Consider the following 25399-nt stretch of genomic DNA (forward strand, 5'->3'; position numbering starts at 1 on the left):
AGAAGTTAGGTAGTGTCAATCCTCCAACTTTGTCCTTTAATATTATGTTGGCTAATCTGGGTCTTTTGCCTCCCTACAAAAACTTTACAATCAGCTTGTTTTATATCTACACAGTAAATTGCTGCAATTTTTATGGGATTGCATTGACTCTATAGGTCAAATTGGGAAGAAATGACATCTCAACATATTAAGTCCTCCTATCCATGAACAAGAAGTATCACTTTATTTTTAGATTGTCTCCGACTTCTCTCATCAGTAGTTATCCTTATATAGATCTTGTACATATTTTGTTAGATTTGTACCTAGGTGTTTAATTTGGGGTGTTGCTAATGTGATTGATATTGTGTGGTTTTTTAAAAGTAAAATTAGATAGTATTTGAACATCAACTTAGAAATTTGTCTTGTTGACAGATGTTCTTGTACTTTATTCATAGATTTTTCCTTCAATTTTTTATGTGATAAAATACGTATAAAATTTGCCATTCTGTTTTTAAATGTACAGCTCAGTGGTATTAAATTCCTTCATAATATTTGCAGTTATCACCACCATTTACCTTCAAAATTCTTTTCTCTCATAGAACTGAAACTCTATAACCATCAGATAAGAACTCCCCATTTTCTTCTCCCTCCAGCCCTGCCAGCCACTTTTCTAAGTCCCTCATAGGTAGAATCATACATTATTTGTCTTTTTGTGATTGGCTTATTCCTCTTAGTATAATGTTCTCAAAGTTCCTCCATGGTGTAGCATGTGTCAGAATTTCCTTCCTCTTTAAGGCTGAATAATATTTCATTGTATGTAGCATATGCTACATTTTGTTCATTCATCCATGGATGGACACTTGGCTTGCATCCACATTTTAGCTATTGTGAATAATGCTGTTATGTACATGGGTGTACAACCGTTTATTCAATTCCCTGCTTTTAATTCTTTTGGGTGTATATCCAGAATTGAATTGCTGGATCCTTTTGGGTGTATATCCAGAATTGAATTGCTGGATCTTCTATTTTAATTTTTTAAAGTAACTGCCATGCTATTTTTTTTATAGTGGCTGCAGCATTTTACAGTCCAATCAGCAGTGTAGAAGTGTTTTTGTATCATCACATCCTCGTCATCACTTGTTATTTTTCTTTTTCGTTTTAAAATAGTAGCCATTCTAATGTATGTAAGGTGGGTTCTCATTGTCTTACTTGCAGTTCTCTAATTATTAGTGATGTTGAGCATCTTTTCATGTGCTTATTGGCCATTTGTATCTCTTTAGAGAAATGTCTGTTCTTCACATCATCTGCCCATTTTTAAACTGGGTTGTTGTTGAGTTTTAGAATTATCTGTATATTCTGTATATTAATTTATCAGGGATGGGCGCGGTGACTCATGCCTGTAATCCCAGCACTTTGGGAGGCCGAGGTGGGCAGATCATGAGGTCAAGAGATGGAGACCATCCTGGCCAACATGGTGAAACCCTGTCTCTACTAAAAATACAAAAATTAGCCAGGCATGGTGGCACGTGCCTGTAGTCCCAGCTACTTAGGAGCCTGAGTCAGGAGAATCACTTGAACCTGGGAGGCAGAGGTTGAAGTGAGCCGAGATCACGCCACTGCACTCCAGCCTGGTGACACAGTGAGACTCCATCTCCAAAAAAAAAAAAAAAAAAAAAAAAAAGGAATTCTTATCAGATATGATTTGCAGATTATTTTCTCCCATTCCAGAAGTTGCCTTTTTTACTCTGTTGATGTTGTCCATCTATAAAATTCAGTCTATTTTTTTTTTTGTTTCCTGTGCCTTTGATGTCATATCTAAGAAATCATTGCTAAATCAATTGTTGTGAAGCTTTTGCCCTGTGTTTTCTTGTAAAAGTTTTATAGTTTTAGGTCTTCCATTTAGGTCTTTGATCTATTTTGAGTTAATTTTTTAATATGGTGTTAGGTGAGAGTCCAATTTCCTTCTTTTGCCTGTGGATATCCAGTTTTCCCAGTACCATTCATTCAAAAGACTGTCCTTTTGTTACTGAAACACCAGGGTTTCTGTCTAGGTCCTGCTGCTGCTTGGTGCACAGAAAGCCAATCACTGAGATGACAAGTATGGCCAAGAAAGAAGGCTTTAATCAGGTGCTGCAGCCAAGGAGATAGAAGCTCAGTCTCAAATCCATCCCCCTGACTGACTAAAACTAGGACTTTATGTAGCAAGGAGGAAATGTAACAATATGTAAGAAAACAAAAACTAGAGAGGGGCAAGGAGGGCATCTGGTGACGTGATCTGATGAGTTCTAGTTATCTGATTCTTTTTTATATATATAGGCCTGAAGGTACTTTCCTGAGGGAAGGAACTCAGATAAAACAAATATGAGTTTCAAGTTTTAACAGCAAAAGGGTCAATTTCCATGTTTATCCAAATACAATTGTCTGTGGGACTCTTGGGTTGGTTTCACTTTTTTTTCATTGGATGATCTTGGCACCCTTGTCAAAAATTGAGACCATATCTGTGATGATTGTTTTTGTGCCCTCTATTCTGTTTCATTGGTCTATGAATATGTCTTGTCTTTATGCCAGTACTACATTGAACTTTGTAGCTTTGTATTATAGTAAATTTGATTACTGTAGCTTTGTAGTAAGTTTGGAAATTAGGAATTGTGAGTCCTCCAGCTTTGCTCCTCTTCTTCAAGATTGTTTTGGCAATTAAGTGTCTGTTAAGATTACATATGAATTTTAGGATGGCTTTTTTTTTTTTTTTGAGACAGAATCTCACTCTGTCGCCCAGGCTGGAGTGCAGTGGCACCATCTCGGCTCACTGCAAGCTCCGCCTCCCGGGTTCGCGCCATTCTCCTGCCTCAGCCTCCCGAGTAGCTGGGACTACAGGCCCCGCCACCGCGCCCGGCTAATTTTTTGTATTTTAGTAGAGATGGGGTTTCACCGTGTTAGCCAGGATGGTCTCGATCTCCTGACCTCGTGATCCGCCCGCCTCGGCCTCCCAAAGTGTAGGGATTACAGGCGTGAGCCACTGCGCCCGGCCATTTGATGCTATTGTAAATAAACTTATAGTTTCTTTTTTTCGATTGTTCATTATTAGTGCATAGAAATGCAACTGGTTTTTATGTTAACTTTGTATCCTGCTGCTTTGCTGAATTCAGTTTTTGTAGACTGTAGGGTTTTGTACATGTAAAATCGTATCATTTGCAAGCAGAAATCGTTTTACTTCTTCCTTTTCAATTTGGATGCCTTTTATTTATTTTCCTTGACTAATTTTCTCTGGCTAGAACTTCTAGTACTGTGTTGAATAGAAGTGGTGAAATTAGGCATCCTTGCCTTTTTCCTGATCTTAAAGGGAAAGTGTTCCTTCTTTCATCATTGTGTATGATATTTGCTGTGGGTTTTGTTGTATATGGCTTTTATTAAGTAGAGGCAGTTTCCTTATATTCTTAGTTTAAGTGTTTTTATCATGAAAGGGGTGGAATCTTGTCAAATGCTTTTTCTGCATCAATCGAGCTGATCAGGTGACTTTTTCCCCCCACTTTCTTCTGTTTATGTCGTGTGTTACATTGGTTTTTCATCCTTGCATTCCAGGAATAAATCTCACTTGGTCATGTGGTATAATCCTTTTAATATAAGATATGATCTGATATGTAGAAAACTGTAAGATATCACAAAAAAACTTTGAATTAATGAGTTCAGCAAAGTAGCGGAATGCAAAGTCAACACGCAGTTTACTGTTATTTCATTGAGGATTTTTGCATTAATTCATAAGTGATATTAGTCCATGGTTTTCTTTTCACATCGTGCCTTTGTCTAGCTTTGGTGTCAGGTTACTGCTGGCCTCATAGAATGACTTAGGAAGTGTTCCACCTTTAATTCTTTAGAAAAGTTTGAGAAGCAGTGGTACTAGTTCTTTTAAATGTTTGATAGAACTCACCAGTGGAACCATCAGGTGCAGGGCTTTTGTTTGCCAGGGGATTTTTGATTACTGATTCAATCTCCTTATTTGTTATAGGTCTATTCAGATTTTCCATGTTTTTGTGATTTCATTTTGTGATTTTATTTTTCTAGGAATTTGTCTATTTCATCTAGGTATTATGTTTGTAATTTCAAATTCCACTTGTTCGTCGCTAGTATACTGGAAAATAATTGAGGGTTTTTTCTTCTTTTTTTGACACAGAGTCTTGCTCTTGTTGCCCAGGCTGGAGTGCAGTGGTGTGATCTCAGTTCACTGTAACCTCCACCTCCTCCCAGGTTCAAGTGATTTTCCTGCTTCAGCTTCCTGAGTAGCTGGGATTCCAGGTGCACAGCACGACACCCAGCTAATTTTTAAATTTTTAGTAGAGATGGGGTTTCCCCATGTTGGCCAGGCTGGTCTCAAAGCCCTGACTTCAGGTCATCCACCCACCTCGGCCTCCCAAAGTGCTGGGATTACAGGCATGAGGCACCATGCCCAGCCTAGTCTTATATATTGACTATGTATCCTGCACTGTATGTATCCTGCAGTGTTGCTATGATTGCATATTAGTTCCAACAGTGTTTTTTATCTATTTATTATTTATTTATTTATTTTTGAGATGGAGTCTCGCTCTGTTGCCCAGGCTGGAGTGCAGTGGCACGTTCTTAGCTCACTGCAAGCTCTGCCTCCCGGGTTCACGCCATTCTCCTGCCTCAGCCTCCTGAGTAGCTGGGACTACAGGCTCCCACCACCATGCCTGGCTAATTTTTTTGTATTTTTAGTAGAAACGGGGTTTCACCGTGTTAGCCAGGATGGTCTCAATCTCCTGACCTCGTGATCCGCCTGCCGTGGCCTTCCAGAGTGCTGGGATTACAGGCATGAGCCACTGCACCCAGTCAACAGTGTTTTTTGTTGATTTGGATTTTCTACGTGTGCAGTCATGTCATGTATGAACAGTTTTATTTCTTCCTTCCCAATCAGAATACGCTTTATTTCTTTTTCTTGTCTTATTTCATTAGCTAGGCCTTCCATTATGATGTCGAAAAGGAGTGGTAAGGGGATTTTCTTGGTTTGTTCCTGTTTTCTTGCCTTCATGGAGAAACTTCTGGTTTTTCACCATTAGTTAAATTCTTAGATGTAGAGATTTTGTGGATGTTCTTTATCAAATTAAAGTTTCCCTCTATTCCTAGTTTACTGAGAGTTTTTGTCATAAATGACTGTTCAATTTTGTAAAATGTTCTTTCTGCGCCTATTGATACAATCATGTGATTTTCTTCTTTTGCCTATGGATGTGATGGTTTGTATTGATTTTCAAATGTTGAAACAGCCTTGTGCACCTGGGATAAATCCTACATGATTGTGGTATATAATTCTTTTTATATACAGTCATGTGTTGCTTAACAATGGGGATACATTCTGAGAAATGTGTTAGGTGATTGTTGTATGAACATCATAGAGTGTCCTTATACAAAACCGTGACAGCATAAGCCTACTGCGCACCTAGGCTATATGGTATAGCTTGTTCCTAGGCTGCAAGCCTGTACAGTGTGTAACTGTAATGAACACTGTAGACAACTATAACACAGCAGTAAGTGTTTGTATATCTAAACATCTCAATGTAGAAAACCTACAGTAAAAGTATGGTATAAAAGATTTTTTTAAAAATGGCACACCTGTGCAGAATGCTTACCATGAATGGAGTTTGTAGGGCTGGAAGTTGCTCTGGGTGAGTCAGTGAGTAGTGAGTGACTGTGACGGTCTAGGACATTTTGTACACCACTGTAGCCTTGATAGACAACACCAAATTTATTAAAAAATATTTTTCGGTCTTCAGTAATAAATTACCTTTAGCTTACTGTAACCTTTTTCACTTTGTAAATGTTTTGATTAAAAAAACTTTTACTCTTTTGTAATAACACCTAGCTTAAAACACAGACACATCGTACAGCTATACAAAAACATTTTTTCTTTATATCCTTAGCCTATATGCTCTTTCCTTTAAAATTTTTTATTTTATTAAACGTTTTTGTTAAAAACTAAGACACAATGTACACATGAGCCTACGCCTACACAGGGTCAGGATCATCAATATCACTGCCTTCCACCTCTACATCTTGACCCACTGGAAGGTCTTTAGGGGCAATAACGTGCATAGAGCTGTCATCTCTTACGATAGCAATGCCTTCTTGTGGAGTGCAGTTAACTTTTTTTTAAATAAGTAGAAGGATTACACCTTGCTAAAATAATGCTAACATGTATAGCATAGTAAATACATAAACTGATAACACGGTTGATTATCAAGTATTATGTACTATATATAATTGTACGTGGTATACTTTTATACTATGGGCAGAACAGTAGTTTATTTACACCAGCATCACCACAAACATGTAAGGTGTTGCGCTATGACATTGTGATGGCTACAACTTCACTAGGAATTAGGAATTTTTTGGCTCTATTATAATCTATGGGACCACCGTTGTACATGCAGTTCCTCCTTGACTGAAATGTCATGTAGTGCATGATTGTATCATTGGATTCGGTTTGCTAATATTTTAAGATTCTTGCACCTATGATCATGAGATATATTGGTCTGTAGTTTTCTATTAATGTCTTTATCTGGCTTTGGTATTAGGGTGATGCTGGCCTTATAGAATGAATTAGGAAGTATTCCTTTTGCTTCTATATTCTGAAAATTGTAGAGGATTGGTATAATCTCTTTCTTAAATGTTTGGCAGAATTCCCCCAGTAAGCCTATCTGGGCCTGGTGCTTTCTATTTGGGAAGGTTATTAATTATTGATTCAATTTATTTTATAGGAATAGGCCTGTTTAGAATTTCCATTTTTTTAAGTTTTGGTGGATTCTGTCTTTAAATAATTAGTTCAATTCATTTAGTTTATCAGATTTCTAGATATGGAGTTATTGATGGTATTCTTTTATTATCCTTTTGTTCAATACAGATCTCATAGACATGAAAAGGATAATAAAGGAACACTATCACTAAAAAGTGATCCTTTCTTTTTATCTTAGTCTAATTGGAGGCTTATCAATTTACCTTGTTGAAGAACTACCTTTTGGTTTTATTGATTTTGTTTGTTTCTCAGTTGATTTTCTGTTTTCAGTGTCATTGATTTCTCCTCTAGTTTTTATTATCTCTTTTCTTCTGCTTCCTGTGGATTTAATTTGCTGCTCTTGTTACCTAAGGTGTAAGATCAGATTATTGACTTTTAGGTCTTTCTTCTTTTCTAATATATTATTTCAGTGATACAAATTTCCCTCTCTAAGCACTGCTTTTCCTGCATCCTATAATTTTGATACATTGTGTTTTCATTTCTATTTAGTTCAAATACTTTAAATTTCTCTTGAGATTTTTTTATTCATGTGTTACTGTTTAGCCTTACCTATATTGAGATATTCCAATTATCTTTCTGTTGTGAATTTCTGGGTTCCATTGTGGTCTGAGAGCAGACTCTATATGATTTCTATTCTTTTAAATTTGTTAAAGTATGTTTTATGGCCCAGAATGTTCTACCTTGGTGAATATTCCATGTGAATGTGAGAAGAATGTGTATTCTGTGGTTGTTGGATGAAATATCCTATAGAAGTGAATTCTATCCAGTTGATTAATAAATAGAGTTTTGAGTTCAAGTGTGTCCTTTTTAACCTTCTGTCTGCTGGATCTTCCTACTTCTGATAGAGCAGTATTGAAGTCTACAGCTATAAAAGTAGATGCATCTATTTCTTCTTGTCATACTATTAGTTTTTACCTCATGTATTTTGATGCACTGTTGTTAAGTACATACATATTAAGAACTGTGTCTTACTGGAGAATTGAGCCCTGTATTATGTAATGCCCTTCTTTATCTAATAATATTACTTGCTTTGAAGTCTGTTAGATCTGAAACTAATTCAGGTACTTCTACTTTCTTTTGATTAGTGTTAGCATGGTGTATTTTTTTCCATCTACTGAAAAAATGTCTTTATTTAAATTGGTTTTCTTTGAGATATCATATAATTGGGTCTTATTTCTTGTCCCATTATAATTGTCTTTGAATTGGTACATTCAGATCACTGTGATTATTGATATAATTGGATTAATATCTACCATATTTGTAACTATTTTCCATTTGTCACCTTTGTTCTTTGTTGCTATATTTGTCTTCTCTTTTTTCTTACCTTTTGTGGTTTAATTGAGCATTTTTAAAAAATTTATTTTTTGTATATGTTTTTAGGGTCTCACTCTGTTGCCCAGGCTGGAGTGCAGTCGTGCAATCTCAGCTCACTGCAGCCTCAACCTCCCAGGCTTAAGCCATCCTCCCACCTCAGTCTCCCAAGTAGCTGGGCCTACAGGCATATGTCACCATACCTGGCTTTTATTTTTTTATTTTTTTATTTTTTTTTAAATATTTTGTAGAGACCAGGTCTCAATATATTGCTCAGGCTGGCCTTAAACTCCTGGGCTCAAGTGATCCTCCTACCTCAGCCCCCCAAAGTGCTGGGATTACAGGTGTGAGCCACTGTCCCCAACCAACATATTTCAATATGGTTTCTTTTATCTCCCTTTGCCGGAAGCGAAAGAGATTTCTCTCCGATATTTACTGAGAGAACCTGGTTTAGCTCCTAGAAGTAAAACTCACAAAAGCATGGGGGCCTCCGTATAACTAGGTCCTCCTGGAGTTTTTATCACTGGAACTCGTCCACACCTAGCAATTTGTCAGCTACAGTTTGTGTTTCCACCCCTCTCCCAGTTTCTGTGGAGGTTTCTGCTTCAGTCTGTTGTGATTCTCTGCATCCACCTGACTGTCTCTCCAGTTGTGGGAGCAGTGGTATATTAGTCCATTTTCACACTGCTGTCAAGAACTACCTGAAACTGGGTAATTTATAAAGAAAAGAGATTTAATGGACTCACAGTTCCACATTGCTGGGGAGGCCTCAGGAAACTTAAAATCATGGTTGAAGGGGAAGCAAGGCACTTCTTACATGGTGGCAGGAGAGAGAGAGAGAGAGAGCAAAGAGGGAAGTGCCACTTTTAAATAATCAGATCTCATGAAAACTTACTATCATAAGAACAGATGGGAAACTGCCCCTATGATCCAATCACTGCCCACTGGGTCCCTTCCCTGACACGGGATTACAATTTGAGATGATATTTAGGTGGGGACACAGAGCCAAAGCATATCAAGTGGATTCTCCTGTGACCTCACCGAAGTTTTTGAGAAATACATGCACATGTATTTTTTATATCAAGAGCAGGCAAGTATAATGCTAAACAAGAAGTTAATAGAAACTGCATGTTTCCTCCCCTCTTTGAAAATAGATTAGCAATTGTTTTTAGATAGAGTGCACATTTCCTGGAGTCATTGTTTAAGAATAATAGACAAACAGGCTGGGCATGGTGGCTCACACCTGTAATCCCAGCACTTTGGAAGGCCGAGGTGGTTGGATCACCTTGAGGCCAGGAGTTCCGAGACCAGTCTGGGCACCATGGCAAAACCCCGTCTCTACTAACAATACAAAAATTAGCCAGGAATGGTGGCGTGCACCTGTAATCCCAGTTACTGGGGTGGCTGAGGCAGGAGAATTGCTTGAACCCAGGAGTCAGAGGCTGCAGTAAGCCAAGATCACGCCACTGCACTCCAGCCTGGACAACAGAGTGAGACTCTGTCTTAAAACAAACAAAAAAACAAAGACACTACAAACCCACTTTGCTTTTCATGAATTGAAAATCATTACATGGTGTTGTCAGGAGATCTTAGACTCTGTGAAAGGCATTTTCCAGAGAGTCGCCCAAAATTGGAAGGGTGTCAGGGGGCTGAAATGCCTAGGCAGATATGATGGGTTTGATGTAGTAAAGAGTAAGGAGTCACCAATGTGTCTTAGCAAGGGAATACTCTAAAAAGCATGTTTTAAGAAGAGATTCTACCGTCTTTGTCCTGGGTGTGGGTTCATAGAGAAAACCTAGCATCATAAAACAAGCAAGGAAAACCATGGATTATGAAAGGATCTTTCTACAAAGAGAGTAATTAGTACTTCTCTATTTTGCAGACTCTCTCAGTACCTTCAGAATATTTACAGCCTTCCCAAATGTAATGTGTACCCTTCTCAAGACTATGCATAATGCAGTCACTTAAAAGTTGTGCTATGTTTTACATAGACTGACAGGTTCTTGTTCAAATTCGTTGTGATAGCATCTTTTCATTTTCTTTTGGGGTAGTTTTAAATACATTTTCCTTTTTAAGAAGGCTAGGATGTTTGGGGGAAAAATCCTCGTACTTTTTATAAGCCACTTACTCTCATAATGCAGATTAACTTCACAGCACGTAAAAAGAATACTGGAGAACCCTTGCATGATTAAATATGTCCCTAGAGGATTAAATTTTTCCACATATTTATAAGCCAGTGCTATTGATAATGTTCCAGCATTAAACTTTCTGTACATCCTCATTATGGAGGAGGCCTTTTTTTCTTCGTTCTGCCCTTGCTGTTAGTTTTTCCATGGTCAGATATGTAGCACTATAAAATTATCTGTGGAAACATACAATCTGAATGTTTAACTGGAGTCTAAGTATCATGTCTGGGACTGTTCCAATTTTTGTTCAAAGATGTTGTCAGTTTTTCAGACTTATTTGTTCTTTTGTCTTACTGGAAACCTGGCAGAAGGTAGCTATTTACAGGCATATCTTAGAGATATTATGGGGTTTGTTCCAGACCACCACAATAAAGCTAATATCGCAGTAAATTAAGTCTCACAATTTCTTTGGTTTCTCAGTGCATATAAAAGTTATATTTTTACTATACTGTAGTCCATTAAGTGTTTAATAGCGTTATGTCTAAAAATACATGCATACCTTAAGTAAGACAAAATACTTTTTTTTTTTTTTTTTGCTAAAAAATGCTAACAATTATTGAGCTTTCAGCAAGTTGTAATCTTTTTGCTGGTGGAGGTTCTTGCATTGATATTGATGGTGGCCACCTGATCAGGGTGGTAGTTGCTAAACGTTGGGGTGGCTGTGGCAATTTCTTAGAAAAAGACAAGTTTGTTGCAGCAGTTGGCTTTTCCTTTCAGAAAAGATTTCTCTGTAGCATGCAGCGCTGTTTGATAGCATTTTATCCACAGCAGAACTTCTTTAAAATTGGAGTTGTCCTCTCAAACCCTGCTGCCACTTTATCAACATGATGTTCTAAATCCTTAGTTGCAACAGTGTTCACAGCATCTTCATCAGGAATAGATTTCCATCTAGAAACCACTCTCTTTGCTTACCTGTAAGAAGCAACTCCTCATCTGTTCAAGTTTGATCCTGAGATTGCAGCAATTCAGTCACGTATTCAGGCTCCACTTCTAGTTCTCTTGCTTTTTTCACCACATCTGCAGTGACTTTCTCTTGAACCCCTCAAAGTCATCCATGAGGTTGGAATCAACTTCTTTCAAACTCCTTTTGATATTGATATTTTGACCTCCTTCCATGAACCACGAATGTTCTTACTGGTATCTAGAATGGTGAATCCTTTCCAGAAGGTTTTCAATTTACTTTGATCGGATTCATCAGAGAAATCACTCTGTATGGCAGTTATCGCCTTATTAAATGTATTTTTTAAATAATAAGTCTTGAAAATCAAAATTACTCCTTGGCACAAGGGCTGCAGAATGTATATTGTCTTAGCAGGCATGAAAACAACATTTATCTCTTTGTACATCTGGATGACCAGGTACATTGTCAGTGAACAGTAATATTTTGAAAGGAACCTTTTTTTCTGAGCAGTAGGTCTCAACAGTGGGCTTAAGATATTCAGTAAACCATGATGTAAACAGATGTGCTGTTACCCATGTTTTGTTGTTTGTTATAGAGCACAGGCAGAGAAGTTTTGGAATAATTTTTAAGGGTTCTAGAATTTTTAGAATGGTCAGTAAGCACTGGCTTCAACTTAAAGCCACCAGCTGCTTTGGCCTTGACCAAGAGAGTCAGCCTATTTTTTGAAGCTTTAAAGCCAGGCATTGACTTCTCTTCTGTAGTTACGAAAGTCCCAGATGGCATCTTCTTCCACTAGAAGGTGGTTTCATCTATGTTAAAAATCTGTTGATCAGCCACATCTGTTTTCTGAGCTAGATCTCATAATAACGTGTTGCAGCTTCTACATCAGTACTTACCGCTTCACCTCTCACTTTTATGTTATGGAGGCACCTTCTTTCCTTAAACCTCATTAGCCAACCTCTGCTAGCTTCCAGCTATGCTTCTGTAGCCTCCTTACCTCTCTCAGCCTTCATAGAAGTAAAGAGACTTTGAGTTTTACTCTGGATTAGGCTTTGGCTTAAGGGGATATTGTGGCTGGTTTGATCTTCTAGACCACTAAAACTTTCTCTGTAGCTCTTTCACTTTCTTATTTTTGTGTGTTCATTGGAGTAGCACTTCTAATTTCCTTCTAGAACTTTCTCTGTGCATTAACAACTTGGCTGTTTGGTGCAAGAGGTGTAGCTTTTTTTTTTTTTTTTAGTATGTCTCAGCTTTTGACATGCATTCCTCACTATGCTTAAGCATTCCTAGCTTTTTTTTTTTTTTGGAGACAGAGTCTCACTCCGTTGCCCAGGCTGGAGTACAGTGGCGCAATCTCAGCTCATTGCAACCTCTGCCTCCCGGGTTTAAGCGATTCTCTTGCCTCAGCCTCCCAAGTAGCTGGGATTGCAGGCGTGCACCAAAACGCCCAGCTAATTTTTGTATTTTTAGTAGAGTCGGGGTTTTCACCATGTTGGCCAGGCTGGTCTTGAACTTCTGACCTCAAGTGATCCACCCACCTCGGCCTTCCAAAGTGCTGGGATTACAAATAGGCATGAGCCACCGTGCCTGGCCCATTTCTAGCTCTTGATTTAAAGTGAGAAATGTGTGACTCTTCCTTTCACTTGGACACTTTGAGGCCATTGTAATTGGCCTGCTTTCAGCATTGTTTTGTCTCAGGAAATAGGCCAGAGGAGAGGGAGAGAGATGGAGGAATGACCAGTTGGTGAATTGGTCAGAACACATACAACATTTATCTACTAAGGTCACCATCTTATATAGGTACAGTTTGTGGTGCCCCAAAACAGTTACAATAGTAACACCAGAGGTCACTGATCACAGATCACCACAACAGATATAATAATAATGAAAAAGTTTGAAATATTGTGAGAATTACCAAAATGTGACAGAGAGACGCAAAGAGAGCACATGCTGTTGGAAAAATGGTATTGATTACTTTGCTCAATGCGGGGTTGCCACAACTTTCAATTTTTTTTTTTTAATCACTAAATACGTAGTACTTACCTTTTCAAAAAAGATCATTTAATTTCAGTGCACATTTTTCCTGACGTAATATTCTGGTTTATAAGGAATCTTGTTATTACTGAGGGATTGAGTTATTTATTAAATGACATTTTTTTTTCAGGTGTTAGGTTGTCAAATTAATTTCCCGTGGCTAATCAGCCTGGGCTTGACTGTACGCACATAATGGTCCTCCACTCCCCCAGCTTTCCAGGACTTGCAGTCTCTCTGATCCCACCAGCCTACAGGTCTTTTCTTTGTTTTCTTTTTTTTTTTTTTTTTTGAGACGGAGTCTTGCTCTGTCGCCCAGGCTGGAGGGCAGTAGCGTGATCTTGGCTCACTGCAACCTCTGCCTCCTGGGTTCACACCATTCTCCTGCCTCAGCCTCCTGAGTAGCTGGGACTACAGGCACTCGCCACCACGCCCGGCTAATTTTTTGTATATTTTGTAGAGACGGGGTTTCACGTATCAGCCAGGATGATCTCAATCTCCTGACCTCGAGATCTGCCCACCTCGGCCTCCCAAAGTGCTGGGATTACGTATGTGAGCCACACTGCACCTGGCTGCCTGCAGGTCTTTTCTTACCAGCCAGGACTCTTTCCCAGTCTCTTCGGTGGTGTTCACCAGACCCTCAGTTTCTCTGACCTTAACCTTTTGATCCTTATTCTGCCAGTCCCTTAGCTTAGATGGGTTCTTAATTTCTTTTCTCCCCAAATTTTTATTTTCTGTCCTGACCAGAGGCATCAGATTGTTCTACACTGTTTAAATGTGCCAGTCAGCATCTCTTCTTCCACTCTCTGCACAGCTGGGCCTCAGGGTCGCCACTCTTCTCAAGCCCCATAGTCTAACCCTTCTTGGGTCACACAGGACTTCCTGCCTGCTGTCTAGACCCTGGAGCTCCCCTGCCCCCTGTCCCCTGGTCCCTTCACTTTTCACTGCTACAGCTTTGCTCATCCTTCCCTCCTCATTCCTGCCCCTGGGGGAGAGCTGCCCCTCCTTTCCAGTGCCAACCTCTTCATCAGTGCTTTAGAGTTCTGCTTCAGCACTAAACAAAAACACAAACCAACTAAATTAAGATTTTAATATTTTTATATTAATATTTAAAATTGTTTAATTTTTATAAATGTTAAATAACATTTGGTTTTAAGAAATATTAAATATTTAATTTTAATAAATATTGTTTATTAACATTAAATAAAGGTGATCAGGTGGGAGGATCACTTGAACCCAGGAGGTTGAGACTACAGTAAGCTATGATTATGCCACTGCACTCGAGCCTAGGTGACAGAGCGAGACTGTCACCAAAAACAAAAAAAAGAAACCAGAACTGTTTGCAGCAACAAAAGTTAGAAAGCACTACCCTTTAACAGAGAGCTGATTAAATTATGGTGTATTTATTATTGGTGGCAAATTTTAATAAATATTAATTTTTAATAAGTATTTTTTAAAAATCTTAATAAATATTGAGTAATATTTAATATTAAGTAACACATGCACATGGATTTAAAAATTAAAGTAGTATAAAATAATCTACAGAGGCTACTATTTGATGCCAGTTTGTGTGTATATGCATTCTTCCATAGATGATACATGCATAAACAAGTATGTACATCCATGCATTTCTTCCTCTTCCTGTCTCCTCCTTCCACTCTTTTTGAACACAAATACTATCTATACACAGTCTGGATATTGCTTTTTAAATATATTGCTATGTTTTGGAAAACAATTTGCGTCAGTATTATAAGACCTGCCTCGTTCCTTTAATAGATACAAAATATGTATTATTATTATTATTTTTTTTTTGAGACTCTGTCACCCAGGCTGGAGTGCAGTGGCGTGATCATAACTCATTTCAGCCTCAACCTCCTGGGTTCAGGTGATCCTTCCACTTTAGCTTCCCAAGTGGCTGGGATTGCAGGTGCACTCCACCATGCCTGGCTAATTTTTAAATTTTTTGTGGAGTTGAGGTCTCACTATGTTGCCCAGGTTGCTCCTGAACTCCTAAGCTCAAGCAGTCCTCCTGCCTTGGGCACCCAAAGTGCTAGGATTACAGGTGTGTGAGCCATCGTGCCTAGCCCAAACAGTGTTTCAGTAAGCTTCCTTACAATGGAAGTCTTTGTGCCCATGTACAACTTTATCAGTATGAAGTCTTAAAAGTGGAATTGCTGGATTAAAGGGTGCCTACATTTTCATCTTCTAAAAAGAGAAATTCTATTTCTTGTATTATTACTGTTCCGGTCTGTTTATGCATTGTTGATTTCTTAGGTATGTCTTCAATGTCTGCTATCTTTTTAAAGCATTCATCTCTTTATTTCTTGTGAGTTCTGAGAGAATTTCTGAGGCATTCTGGTTCAGCGTTCTACATTTCACAGTCCCTGTGATCACTGAATTCCTAAATGTGATACTCATTGTTTGTTTCTAAGAACTCTTTACTGTTCTCATGCTGTTCTCCTCTCAAGTGTACAGGCCTTTTATTTTTTAACTTTTTATTGAAGGATAACATATATCCAAAAAAAAAACCACACAAATCTTGTGTTCAACTTAATGAATTCTCAAAAAATACACCTTATGTAACCAATGCTTAGATAAATAAACAAGTTATTACCAGCACCTTGGAATGTCCTTTGTGCCCCTTACAGTCTCTCTGTGGGTAGCCACTATCTTTTCTTCTAACACCACACATTCATATTGCCTATTTCATTTTAATTTTATATAAATGTAATTATACAGTACATACTGCTACTCCTTCCTTTCGTGTAACATTATGTTTGAAGGTAGTTTGTTCTCACTGATATATAGTATTCCATTGCATGACTATACCACAATCCATCTGTTCATTCTACTGTTGATGGTCACCTCAGTGGTTTCTAGTTTTGGGCTATCATGAATAGCGCTGCTATGGACACTTTTGTTTGTGTCTTCCGGTGCACATATGTACACATTTTTGTTGGGTGTGTATACACATAGAGTAGAATTGCTGCATCATAGGACATAGAGTCCTGGTTGTTCCACATCCTTGCCAGCACTTGGTATTTTCTTTGTCATTTTAATCTTTTTGATAGGTGCAAAGTAGTGTTTCATTGTGGTTTCAGTGTTCATATCTCTAAATACTCATGCTATTGAGCCCATTTTCATGTTTATTGGCTCTTCGGATATCCTCTTTTGTGAAGTACCTATTGAAATTTATTTTTCCGTTTTAAAATTATTTTAAAAAAATATATTCGGCTAGCTGGTATGTCACTTTTTTTTTTTTTTTGAGACGGAGTCTCGCTCTGTCGCCCAGGCTGGAATGCAGTGGCGCGATCTCGGCTCACTGCAAGCTCCGCCTCCCGGGTTCACGCCATTCTCCTGCCTCAGCCTCCCGAGTAGGTGGGACTACAGGCGCCCACAACCGCGCCCGGCTAATTTTTTGTATTTTTAGTAGAGACGGGGTTTCACCGTGGTCTCGATCTCCTGACCTTGTGATCCGCCCGCCTCGGCCTCCCAAAGTGCTGGGATTACAGGCGTGAGCCACCGCGCCGGCGGTATGTCACATTTTTTTGAGAAAATCCTTTTGCCCCTCCCTTCCCATTAATCCTTTTAAATTTATTTTCTTGGCTTTTCTTTCACCTGTTTTCTAACCAGTGAACTTTAGGGCCACTAACTAATCCTAACTCTTCTAGAATTTTTAGTGAATTTGCATGAAACTTACTTTATTGAGAAAACATTGATATGCAAACTGGAAGATAATGTTATTGTCATTCTAAGAAGGGAAAAGATGATAAATACTAAGCCACTTTTAGTTTTTTGGCCACTAGATTGCATTTTATCCCCATATTTAATTCTCATTTTAATTTTATTTTTGACAAGAGCTTTTTAGAAGTGAAAGTCTTTTAATTTGCATTTTAAGTCTGGAGCCTCCTTTTTAAAAAATGTAAATGTTTTACAGGTTCTTGATCAATATGAACGAGAAGGATTTAACTTCCTAGCCAAGGTGTTTAATTCTTCACATTCCTTCTTGGAAGACTTGACTGGTCTTACATTGCTGCATCAAGAAACCCAAGCTGCCGAGGTAGGAACAAAACAAGCTTTCCATAGTGAAGACTGACATGCTTAAAACTATTTGATATTCGCCATATGGAAAAGGAAGACAGCAATTAATTTTAATTTTTGTAACTTAGAGCAAATATCACTAAATAAGTCTGCTAGTTACCAGATAACAAATAACCTTCAGCAAGTGCTGGATACTGATGTGTGTAGGTTGCTGTCCAGTAGGTGCCTAATACACAAAATCACTGTGATAAAGGAAGTATAGGTTGTAGATTTCCAGGCATCTCTTGTCCTTACTGAAGATCTGCATGTGTATGGCCATTGGAGAGATTTGGCTTTAATGTCCATATATCAAAATGTAAGTTGGTGAAGACATTGGACTCCAGCTATGTTCTTTAGAAAGAAGGTATTGGACTCTGGCCATGTTCTGATCAGAAAGAACATGCCTGGCTTGCTCATGATTTGATCAGTCTTCATAGACCCTGAACCGCACCATGAAATGGCTTCCCCAGACACAACCCGAGAGGGCCATGCTTTGTTTCTCAGCTAGAATATTTTGCAGATCTTAATTTCCTGGGTCATTGCATCATTTTTTTTTTCTTTTAAGACTGAGTTTAAGAAATAAATTATTGGCCAGGCGAGGTGGCTCACACCTGTAATCCAAGCACTTTGAGAGGTCAAGATGGTGGGTCACAAGGTCAGGAGTTTGAGACCAGCCTGGCCAACATGGTGTGAAACCCTATTTCCACTAAAATAAGAAAATTAGGTGGGTGTGGTGGCAGGCGCCTATAATCCCAGCTACTTGGGAGGCTGAGGCAGGAGAATTGCTTGAATCCTGGAGGCAGAGGTTGTGGTGAGCCGAGATTGTGCCATGCATTCCAGTCCGGGTGACAGTGTGAGACTCTGTCTAAAAAAAAAAAAAAATTTTTGTTTTTTCCAAATGCTCACTGTTCTTAGAAAAGGGATTGCTGTGTATGGTGGTAGAGCTATTTGGATCACTTGGCAAAATGTGCAGTTCCTTAGAATTGATGAGTGAGATTAAATCAATATCTTTCCCCTTAGTTACCTGGGTAAAGAAACTATGAGGAGAAATGTAGCTTATGGAGTGTTTCCACAAACTACATAAGGAAAACTTTGACTTCCTGTGTCCTGCAGGGGTATTGCACTTGCCATTAGTCCTTTTCGAGTCACAATTCTTCCCACCAACTAAAGAGAAATATATAAATTATTTCTAGCGAGGTGGCAAAACTCCCCCAGCCATCTTGTCAAATGATTGCATGGGTGCAAAGATCTATAAACTCCTCCATAGGTTGCATATCCTTACCATTCAGGGAGGCCCCAAGTTGTCAATGAATAGATGGCCAGGCCCAATACTGGACTAGCCAGTGGTGAAAGGGCTGCTGTTTGGAGAGGTGGAGCTAGCGCTGAGTATAGGAAGACCATGTGGAAATACCAAAGTCAGATCTTTTGGAGCTTTGAGCAGATTGTGAGATTTTCAGGTACACCAGGGAGGCAAGATAGTACATCTCTAGTGCTGGACTTACAACTGAAGGCAGTCCTTCTTTAAATTGTTTTAGTGTCCCCTGGGCATTAAACAGATGCTGTCTTCCACTTATGGCCAATAGTTAGAGCCACAGAGAGTCTATTTCAAGTTTCAGGAGATGAATGGCATCTCTGCCGCTCTTTGAGAGACTTTAAGGTATTTTTCCCCTGAATTGTAATTGGGTTCCCAGGCAGGGTTCAGAACATTGTGTTTATTGTCTGCCTTATTATCTTTTAAGCAGTGCTGTACTGCCTGATGGTATGGAAGAGGTAACATAGATGTTTGCAAACATGCAGTCATTTGATGAGATGGCTAAGGGAGTTGTGCCACCCAGCTAGAAGTAATTTACATATTTGTTTAGTTAGCTAGAACAATTTCAACTTGAAATTGACCCACTTTTTCCCTCTAAAACAGAGCAGATGCTAGAATAGTGGGCAGGTTTCTAGATTTAACCTGATTTATCTTACATTTTAGTTTGTCAAACCTTAATGGCTTTTTCAAAGACTTAGAGAAAGTTTAAAAGCAATAGTGACTAAATAGATGGTGGAGCCGAAGGGAGCGTGGTTTCATCCATGAGCCTGAGTTTTCTTTTTGAATTTTCCTCTACTAAATTATATCTTTAGCTTTGGAGTCATATGTCACATCAAATTTTAGATTAGAGATGGTAAACTGGTTGACCTATGAGCCAGATATGGCTTGCAGGTATGTATTTTTTGGCCTGCCCTATATGTTAAATTTTGAATAAAGCCATCATTTAAAAATCACAAGTTTTAGGCTAGGCGTGGTGGCTCACAGCTATAATCCTAGCACTTTGGGAGGCTGAGGCGGGCAGATCACCTGAGGTCAGGAGTTCAAGACCAGCCTGGCCAACATGGTGAAACCCCGTCTCTACTAAAAATGCAAAAATTAGCTGGGCATGGTGGCACATGCCTGTAATCCCAGTTACTCGGGAGGCTGAGGTGGGAGAATGACTTGAACCCGGGAAGCAAAGGTTGCAGTGAGCCAAGATTGCACCACTGTACTCCAGCCTGGGTGACAGAGCAAGACTCCGTCTCAAAAAAAAAGAAAAAAAAGAAAAATCACAAGAGGGTCTGAATTTCCCATTTCCAACTTTGGAAAATCAGATCTGGGAACTCCAGACATGCATCTCTTAATAGTGATGGTTAGCTAGAGCCAAGAAGCAAACTTTATAGATCACACACTTGATATAAAATTTAAAGGTATTACAAAATATTCTGGGCTGGACACAGTGGCTCATGTCTCTAATCCTAGCACTTTGGGAGGCCAAGGCGGGCAGAGTGCCTGAGCTCAGGAGTTTGAGACCAGCCTGGGCAACACAGTGAAACCCCATCTCTACTAAAAATACAAAAAACTAGCCCGGCATGGCAGCATGCGCCTGTGGTCCCAGCTCCTCAGGGATGAGGCAGGAGAATTGCTTGAACCTGGGAGGCAGATGTTGCAGTGAGCTGAAATCACGTCATTGAATTCCAGCCTGGGCAACAGAGTGAGACTCCATCTCAGGAAAAAAAAAAAAAAATTATGTGAAAAAGGGAATCTTCCTTCTATAACTGTCCCCTTAGCTCCTCAGTTCTTTCCTGGAGACAAACACTGTTGTTACTTTCTTGCCCAGAGATATTCTTTATGTTATATTCTTTATTTAGATATGCCCTTTAGTAGGTGACCCTTAATAGGTATTTGAGTTTATAACCCCTGTCTTCAAAAATGATCATTTTTCTTAACTCTGAATAGGACTGTGTTTTAAGATAAGGTTTGAAATACAGTACGTAGTAGAGGACCTCATAGCAACAAAAATTGTTATAACTACATCATTTTATATTACTTGGAAAAATATGTGTGTAAGCAAAATATATAAATATATATTATATATATGTAAATATACCTTTACATATATCTGTGTAAAAGTGTTTTGATTTACATACTTGATTCCCAATGCGTTTACAGGTGGTCACTAATAAAAACACAGAATTCTGCATTCTAGTTAGAAAGGCCTCCACTTATTTATTTTAGCAACACAATCAAAATGCTAAATTAATTCTCATTTTGGGTTAACCGTTTCCATCAATCAACATTGGAATTGCAAACGATTCAACTAGATAATTATATGACATTACCATTATATATCTTGTTTATAAAATATGTGTTTAAAAAATGTACTGAACATCTTTTGAAAATCTGATACTAAGCATTGTGCTAGTAACTGAATACAGAACTTAATGAGACGCTGACCCTCATGGGCTCATAGTCTAGTGTGAGAAACTGACATGTAAATAGTGACATGCAATAAAAAATGTTTTAGTCATTTGTATATTAAGTGCTGAGAGAGCAGTTACTTCTGCCTAGGGGAATAGGGATGTCAAAAGCTTCACAGGAAGAGAACAAATATTTCACTTAGTTTTAAAGGATGAATAGACTATTTTTAAAAATAAAAGTTGGATTTTAGCAGAGGAAGAGTAGAGAAGGGAAGGGCAAGAGGCCTAGGGCGTTCTAGACTGAATAAAGGTCTCTGAGGCCAAGTCTTTAGTATATTATTCAAAATCATGAGTAGTGTGATGTACTTGGAGCCAGAGTTACCTGAAGTCAACATAATGTTTTTTAATAACAGCTTTATTGAGTTATAATTCACATACCATAAAACACACCATTTTGGCCAGGCGCAGTGGCTCACACCTGTAATCCCAGCACTTTAGGAGACCGAGGTGGGTGGATTACTTGAGGTCAGGAGTTCGAGACCAGCCTAGCCAACATGGCAAAACCTTGTCTCTACTAAATATACAAAAATTAGCCTTGCGTGGTGGCGGGCACCTGTGTTCCCAGTTACTCAAGAGACTGAGGCAGGAAAATCACTTGAACCCGGGAAGCAGAGGCTGCAGTGAGCTGAGATCACACTGTTGCACTCCAGCCTGGGCAACAAGGGCGGGCGGAGTGGGGGAACAACCACACACACACATACCCTTTTAAAGTGTGCATTTCAGTGGTTTTTAGTATATTCACAGAGTTGTGCAACCATTACCACTCTCTCAGTTTAGAAAATTTTCATCCCCCTCACCCAAAACAAACTCTGAACCTATTAAATGGTCACTCCCCATTCCCTCCTTCCAGCCCCTGACAACCACTAATCTTCTTTGTGTCTGTAAGGATTTTCTATCCTGGACACATCACATAAATGATCCTTTGTGTCTGGCATCTTCTATTTAGCACGATGTTTTTAAGGTTTATCCATGTTGTTGTAAGGTACGTAGTTGTTTTTTATTTAAAGTCTCAATGCTATTAAAATTTTCCATATTCTTTGCACCTGTGGTCTGTCTCCCTAAATATAGCCCCATTTATGAAGGAGGAATGCAAAGCTGATCCAACTGGAGACTACAGATTCCTTTATATTCATAGAAAGGGGCACATAGTAATGAATTGGAAGCTATACCCAAGCTAGAATTGTCTAGATTTAGTGAGATTGACTAATGCAACTCAATTTTTTGCACTCATCCCCTGTCCATCCGATACCTGAAAATGATTGCAATGATTTTAAACTAGGTTACTGGTATCATCATACTGCTGTTGAGATTAGCAGGCAAATTACCAAGTTAGTTTTTATTGGAGGAGAGGTCAAGATCTGAGGGTGCAGAGTGGAGACTGGGGACCAGGCTGACAAAGATGAGTTTGTTTTAGGTAGTGATGACTTTGAGGTCATGGGATAAGTGAGTGAAAATGACTGGCTGGCATTGGAGATGGGATGGAGATGGAGCTTGGAGAAAAAGAAGAGCACTAGTAGATTGATTTAGCTAGACAAAGGAGGTTTAGCCTGTTCCATTTAGCACAGTGAGGAGAGGCTAAAGAGCTAGGATGCAATAAAAAAAAATTTTAATGAGAAATGTGTGTGGTAGATTAATTTTATCTCAAGTTATAGATTAAAAATTTTAAATACCACATAAATGCCATTTGCCTTTGCTAGTGTTATATTTTATGAAGAAAGGGCCTTGCATAAGAGTGATATACTGGACTTCGGGGACGCGAGGGAGAAGCTTGGGAGGGGGGTGAAGGATAAAAAACTACATACATAATGGGTGCTGTGTACACTGTTTGAGTGACAGGTGGACTAAAATCACAGAAATCACCACTAAAGAACTTAACTGTATATCCAAAAATCACCTGTACCCCAGAAACTATTGAAATTTTTAAAAAGGGGACTTGGACAGATACCCATATTCTTTGCAAAATTATAGTTGCTTTCTGCTCATGGGGGATTAGGAGTTTCCATGGAAGAAAGGCCCCACTCAGCTTTCTCCCCTCTTAAAATGTTGCCTTGTGAATTAGGGAATTTTGCATAAAGTTCTGACCTTTACTTCTAAGACCTTTACTGAGAATGGGTTTGGATACTTGGAGATTGATCCTGACTCCCTGTCCCTCCTTGATCTTTATTTAGCCTATTTGGAACCCAGGGAAATGGCCTTAAAGTTGATGAACCACAGGGTGTCCAAGTCATGGGGCTACTGAGGTTCTCACCAAGTATCTTTTAAATTGCTGCATTTGGGATGGGTGCAGTGGCTTATTATACCTGAAATTCCAGCACTTTGGGAGGCTGAGTTGGGAGGATTGCTTGGGTTCGGGAGTTTAAGGCCAGCCTGGGCAAGATGGTGAGCCTCTGTCCCTATTTAAGAAAATTAGAAATTAGCCAGGCATGGTGCCACACCAGCTACTTATAATGCTGAGACAGGAGGATCACTTGAGCCCAGGAGTTTGTGGCAGACAGTAATCTATGATTGTGCCACTGTACTCCAGCGTGGGTGACAGAGCAAGACCTTGTCTCTTATTTTAAAAACAAATAAATGAATAAATAAATAGATAAATAAAAAGCTGCATTTGTTGAAGAAAGGCTCAGTCTAAATCAAACATATGAACACTTTAGCCATGTTCCATAAAATTTGCTCTGACTTACCTTCTTAGAGTTATTTCTCATCCTATGAGTAGAATACGTATCAGTTCATATGTATTTATTTGTTCCAGCTGTGGGTTCAACATCATACTCTGAGAAATGGCAAAATATTTGCTAACTGAATCTAACTCTAGAGATAAGACTAACTTGTAAGAGAGTTAATAAAACAAGCTATATTGGTATATCCTTGAGAAATTCAAATTCCCAAGTCCCTTTACCCAACTTCCCTGAACTACTTCATTCCTATTCATGAAAGTTTGCATGTTCCATGATTCCAGGATTAATTTTAGACTGTTTTACTTCCTTGCCTTGACCATATTATCACTATTTGATGTTGTACCATGCAGTTATGAGTTCAGGGTTGCAATTACAGTGCACCATTAACATAATTTGCATTTTGTCAAGGTTGTGCTAAACAGAACTTCCTTTCTTCAGATATGGGGATTAATGAATGATCTAAAAAGAAAGTTTAGCAACAACCATAACACAGGCTATAAAATCATAAACAGACCAGCAGAAATGAATAGGGCTGAGCTGATGAATTGATTATGAATTAAAATGTAGATTATGATTCATTCACTATAGAACTCAGAATTCTAGAATATGCCCATTTCTCCCATAGCCAGAAAGTCATATGAAAAATATTACGGTCATGTGATATGACTTCATTGGCACAGCAATTTACTATTCAGCAAAGTAAATAACACAATTAACAAGTGTTTCTGCTGGGCCTTTCGCACTTACACTGAGATTTTGGCCTCTCCCCCACACAGCTGGTTTTGATTTGGTTCCTGTGGAATATTTTTTTTGTTTTGTTTTTGCATTTAACAACAGTCAGATATTTATGTACAGCTTCATCAAGAGCCTCTGATGACAAATATGCCTTTGGAGGCCAGTAGAAGCTGTGGGAAACCCCCGTGTCAGCACTCAGACCTGTTTCCAATGTAGAGAAATCGCTCTGGGGATTGAACTAGCCTGCTCATGAATCCAGTTCCCTTTTCCCAGAGCCTTCTGCTAGCTCACTGCCAACCCGTGCTGGCCATCCTGGGACTGTGTCCTGCCTTGATTTTTCCTTATGAAGCAATCCCTTAAGACACAGCCTTGGCCCTCTCTCCTGAGTGAGGGAGGAAAGGCAGAAGCAGGCAGAAAGCCATTTACTTCTTAGATTGGAAACTAGAGCCTGGTTTTTGAAATAAAGCTTGGCAGTATCTCACTTATAACTTGCTTTATAAAATGTGTACCTTGTATTTGCTGTCAGAGTTATCTACATGAATTTGAGATGTTTGGATAAATTGGTATTAGGGAAGGTTGCAACTGGAGAATAGACAATGAAGTCTGGGCAGAGTTCCCCACCCTTTGGAAAAGAGTCTTGGATGGTATAATCCGCTTGGAGAAGTCTAAGGGAGAAAGAAGGGGGGAAATCAATGCTAAAAGCAAAGCAAAGACAACTAGTATTAGGAAATAGAACATGGGAATCCAGTCCTTCTTACATTGTAGTCCTGGTTCCACCAGTGTTCTCATGAGTGACCTTGGATGAATCCTTCAGTGTTCTGTGCATGTTTCCCCACTTAAAATGAGAGGATTGAATCATGTGAAATTCTTTTTTTTAAGTCTCTTTTCTAGAAAAAGTGAAATGCTTTTCAACTCTAATTTAGTGATTTTG

At 38.9% G+C, this 25399-nt stretch overlaps 1 protein-coding gene across 7 annotated transcripts in view; it reads left to right on the forward strand.

Annotated features, from left to right (window-relative positions):
* The window catches only part of LOC105477709 (autophagy related 7), a 267730-nt gene that overhangs the window by 132808 nt on the left and 109523 nt on the right, over positions 1–25399 (forward strand). For all 7 annotated transcript variants that reach the window (XM_024791463.2, XM_071092219.1, XM_071092220.1 and 4 more), the window contains one exon: positions 17145–17267. In XM_024791463.2, coding sequence (XP_024647231.1) covers positions 17145–17267 — 123 coding nt within the window. The remainder of the gene's footprint in view (positions 1–17144; positions 17268–25399) is intronic.

Source organism: Macaca nemestrina, chromosome 2 (assembly GCF_043159975.1).
Source record: "Macaca nemestrina isolate mMacNem1 chromosome 2, mMacNem.hap1, whole genome shotgun sequence".
NCBI lineage: Eukaryota > Metazoa > Chordata > Mammalia > Primates > Cercopithecidae > Macaca > Macaca nemestrina.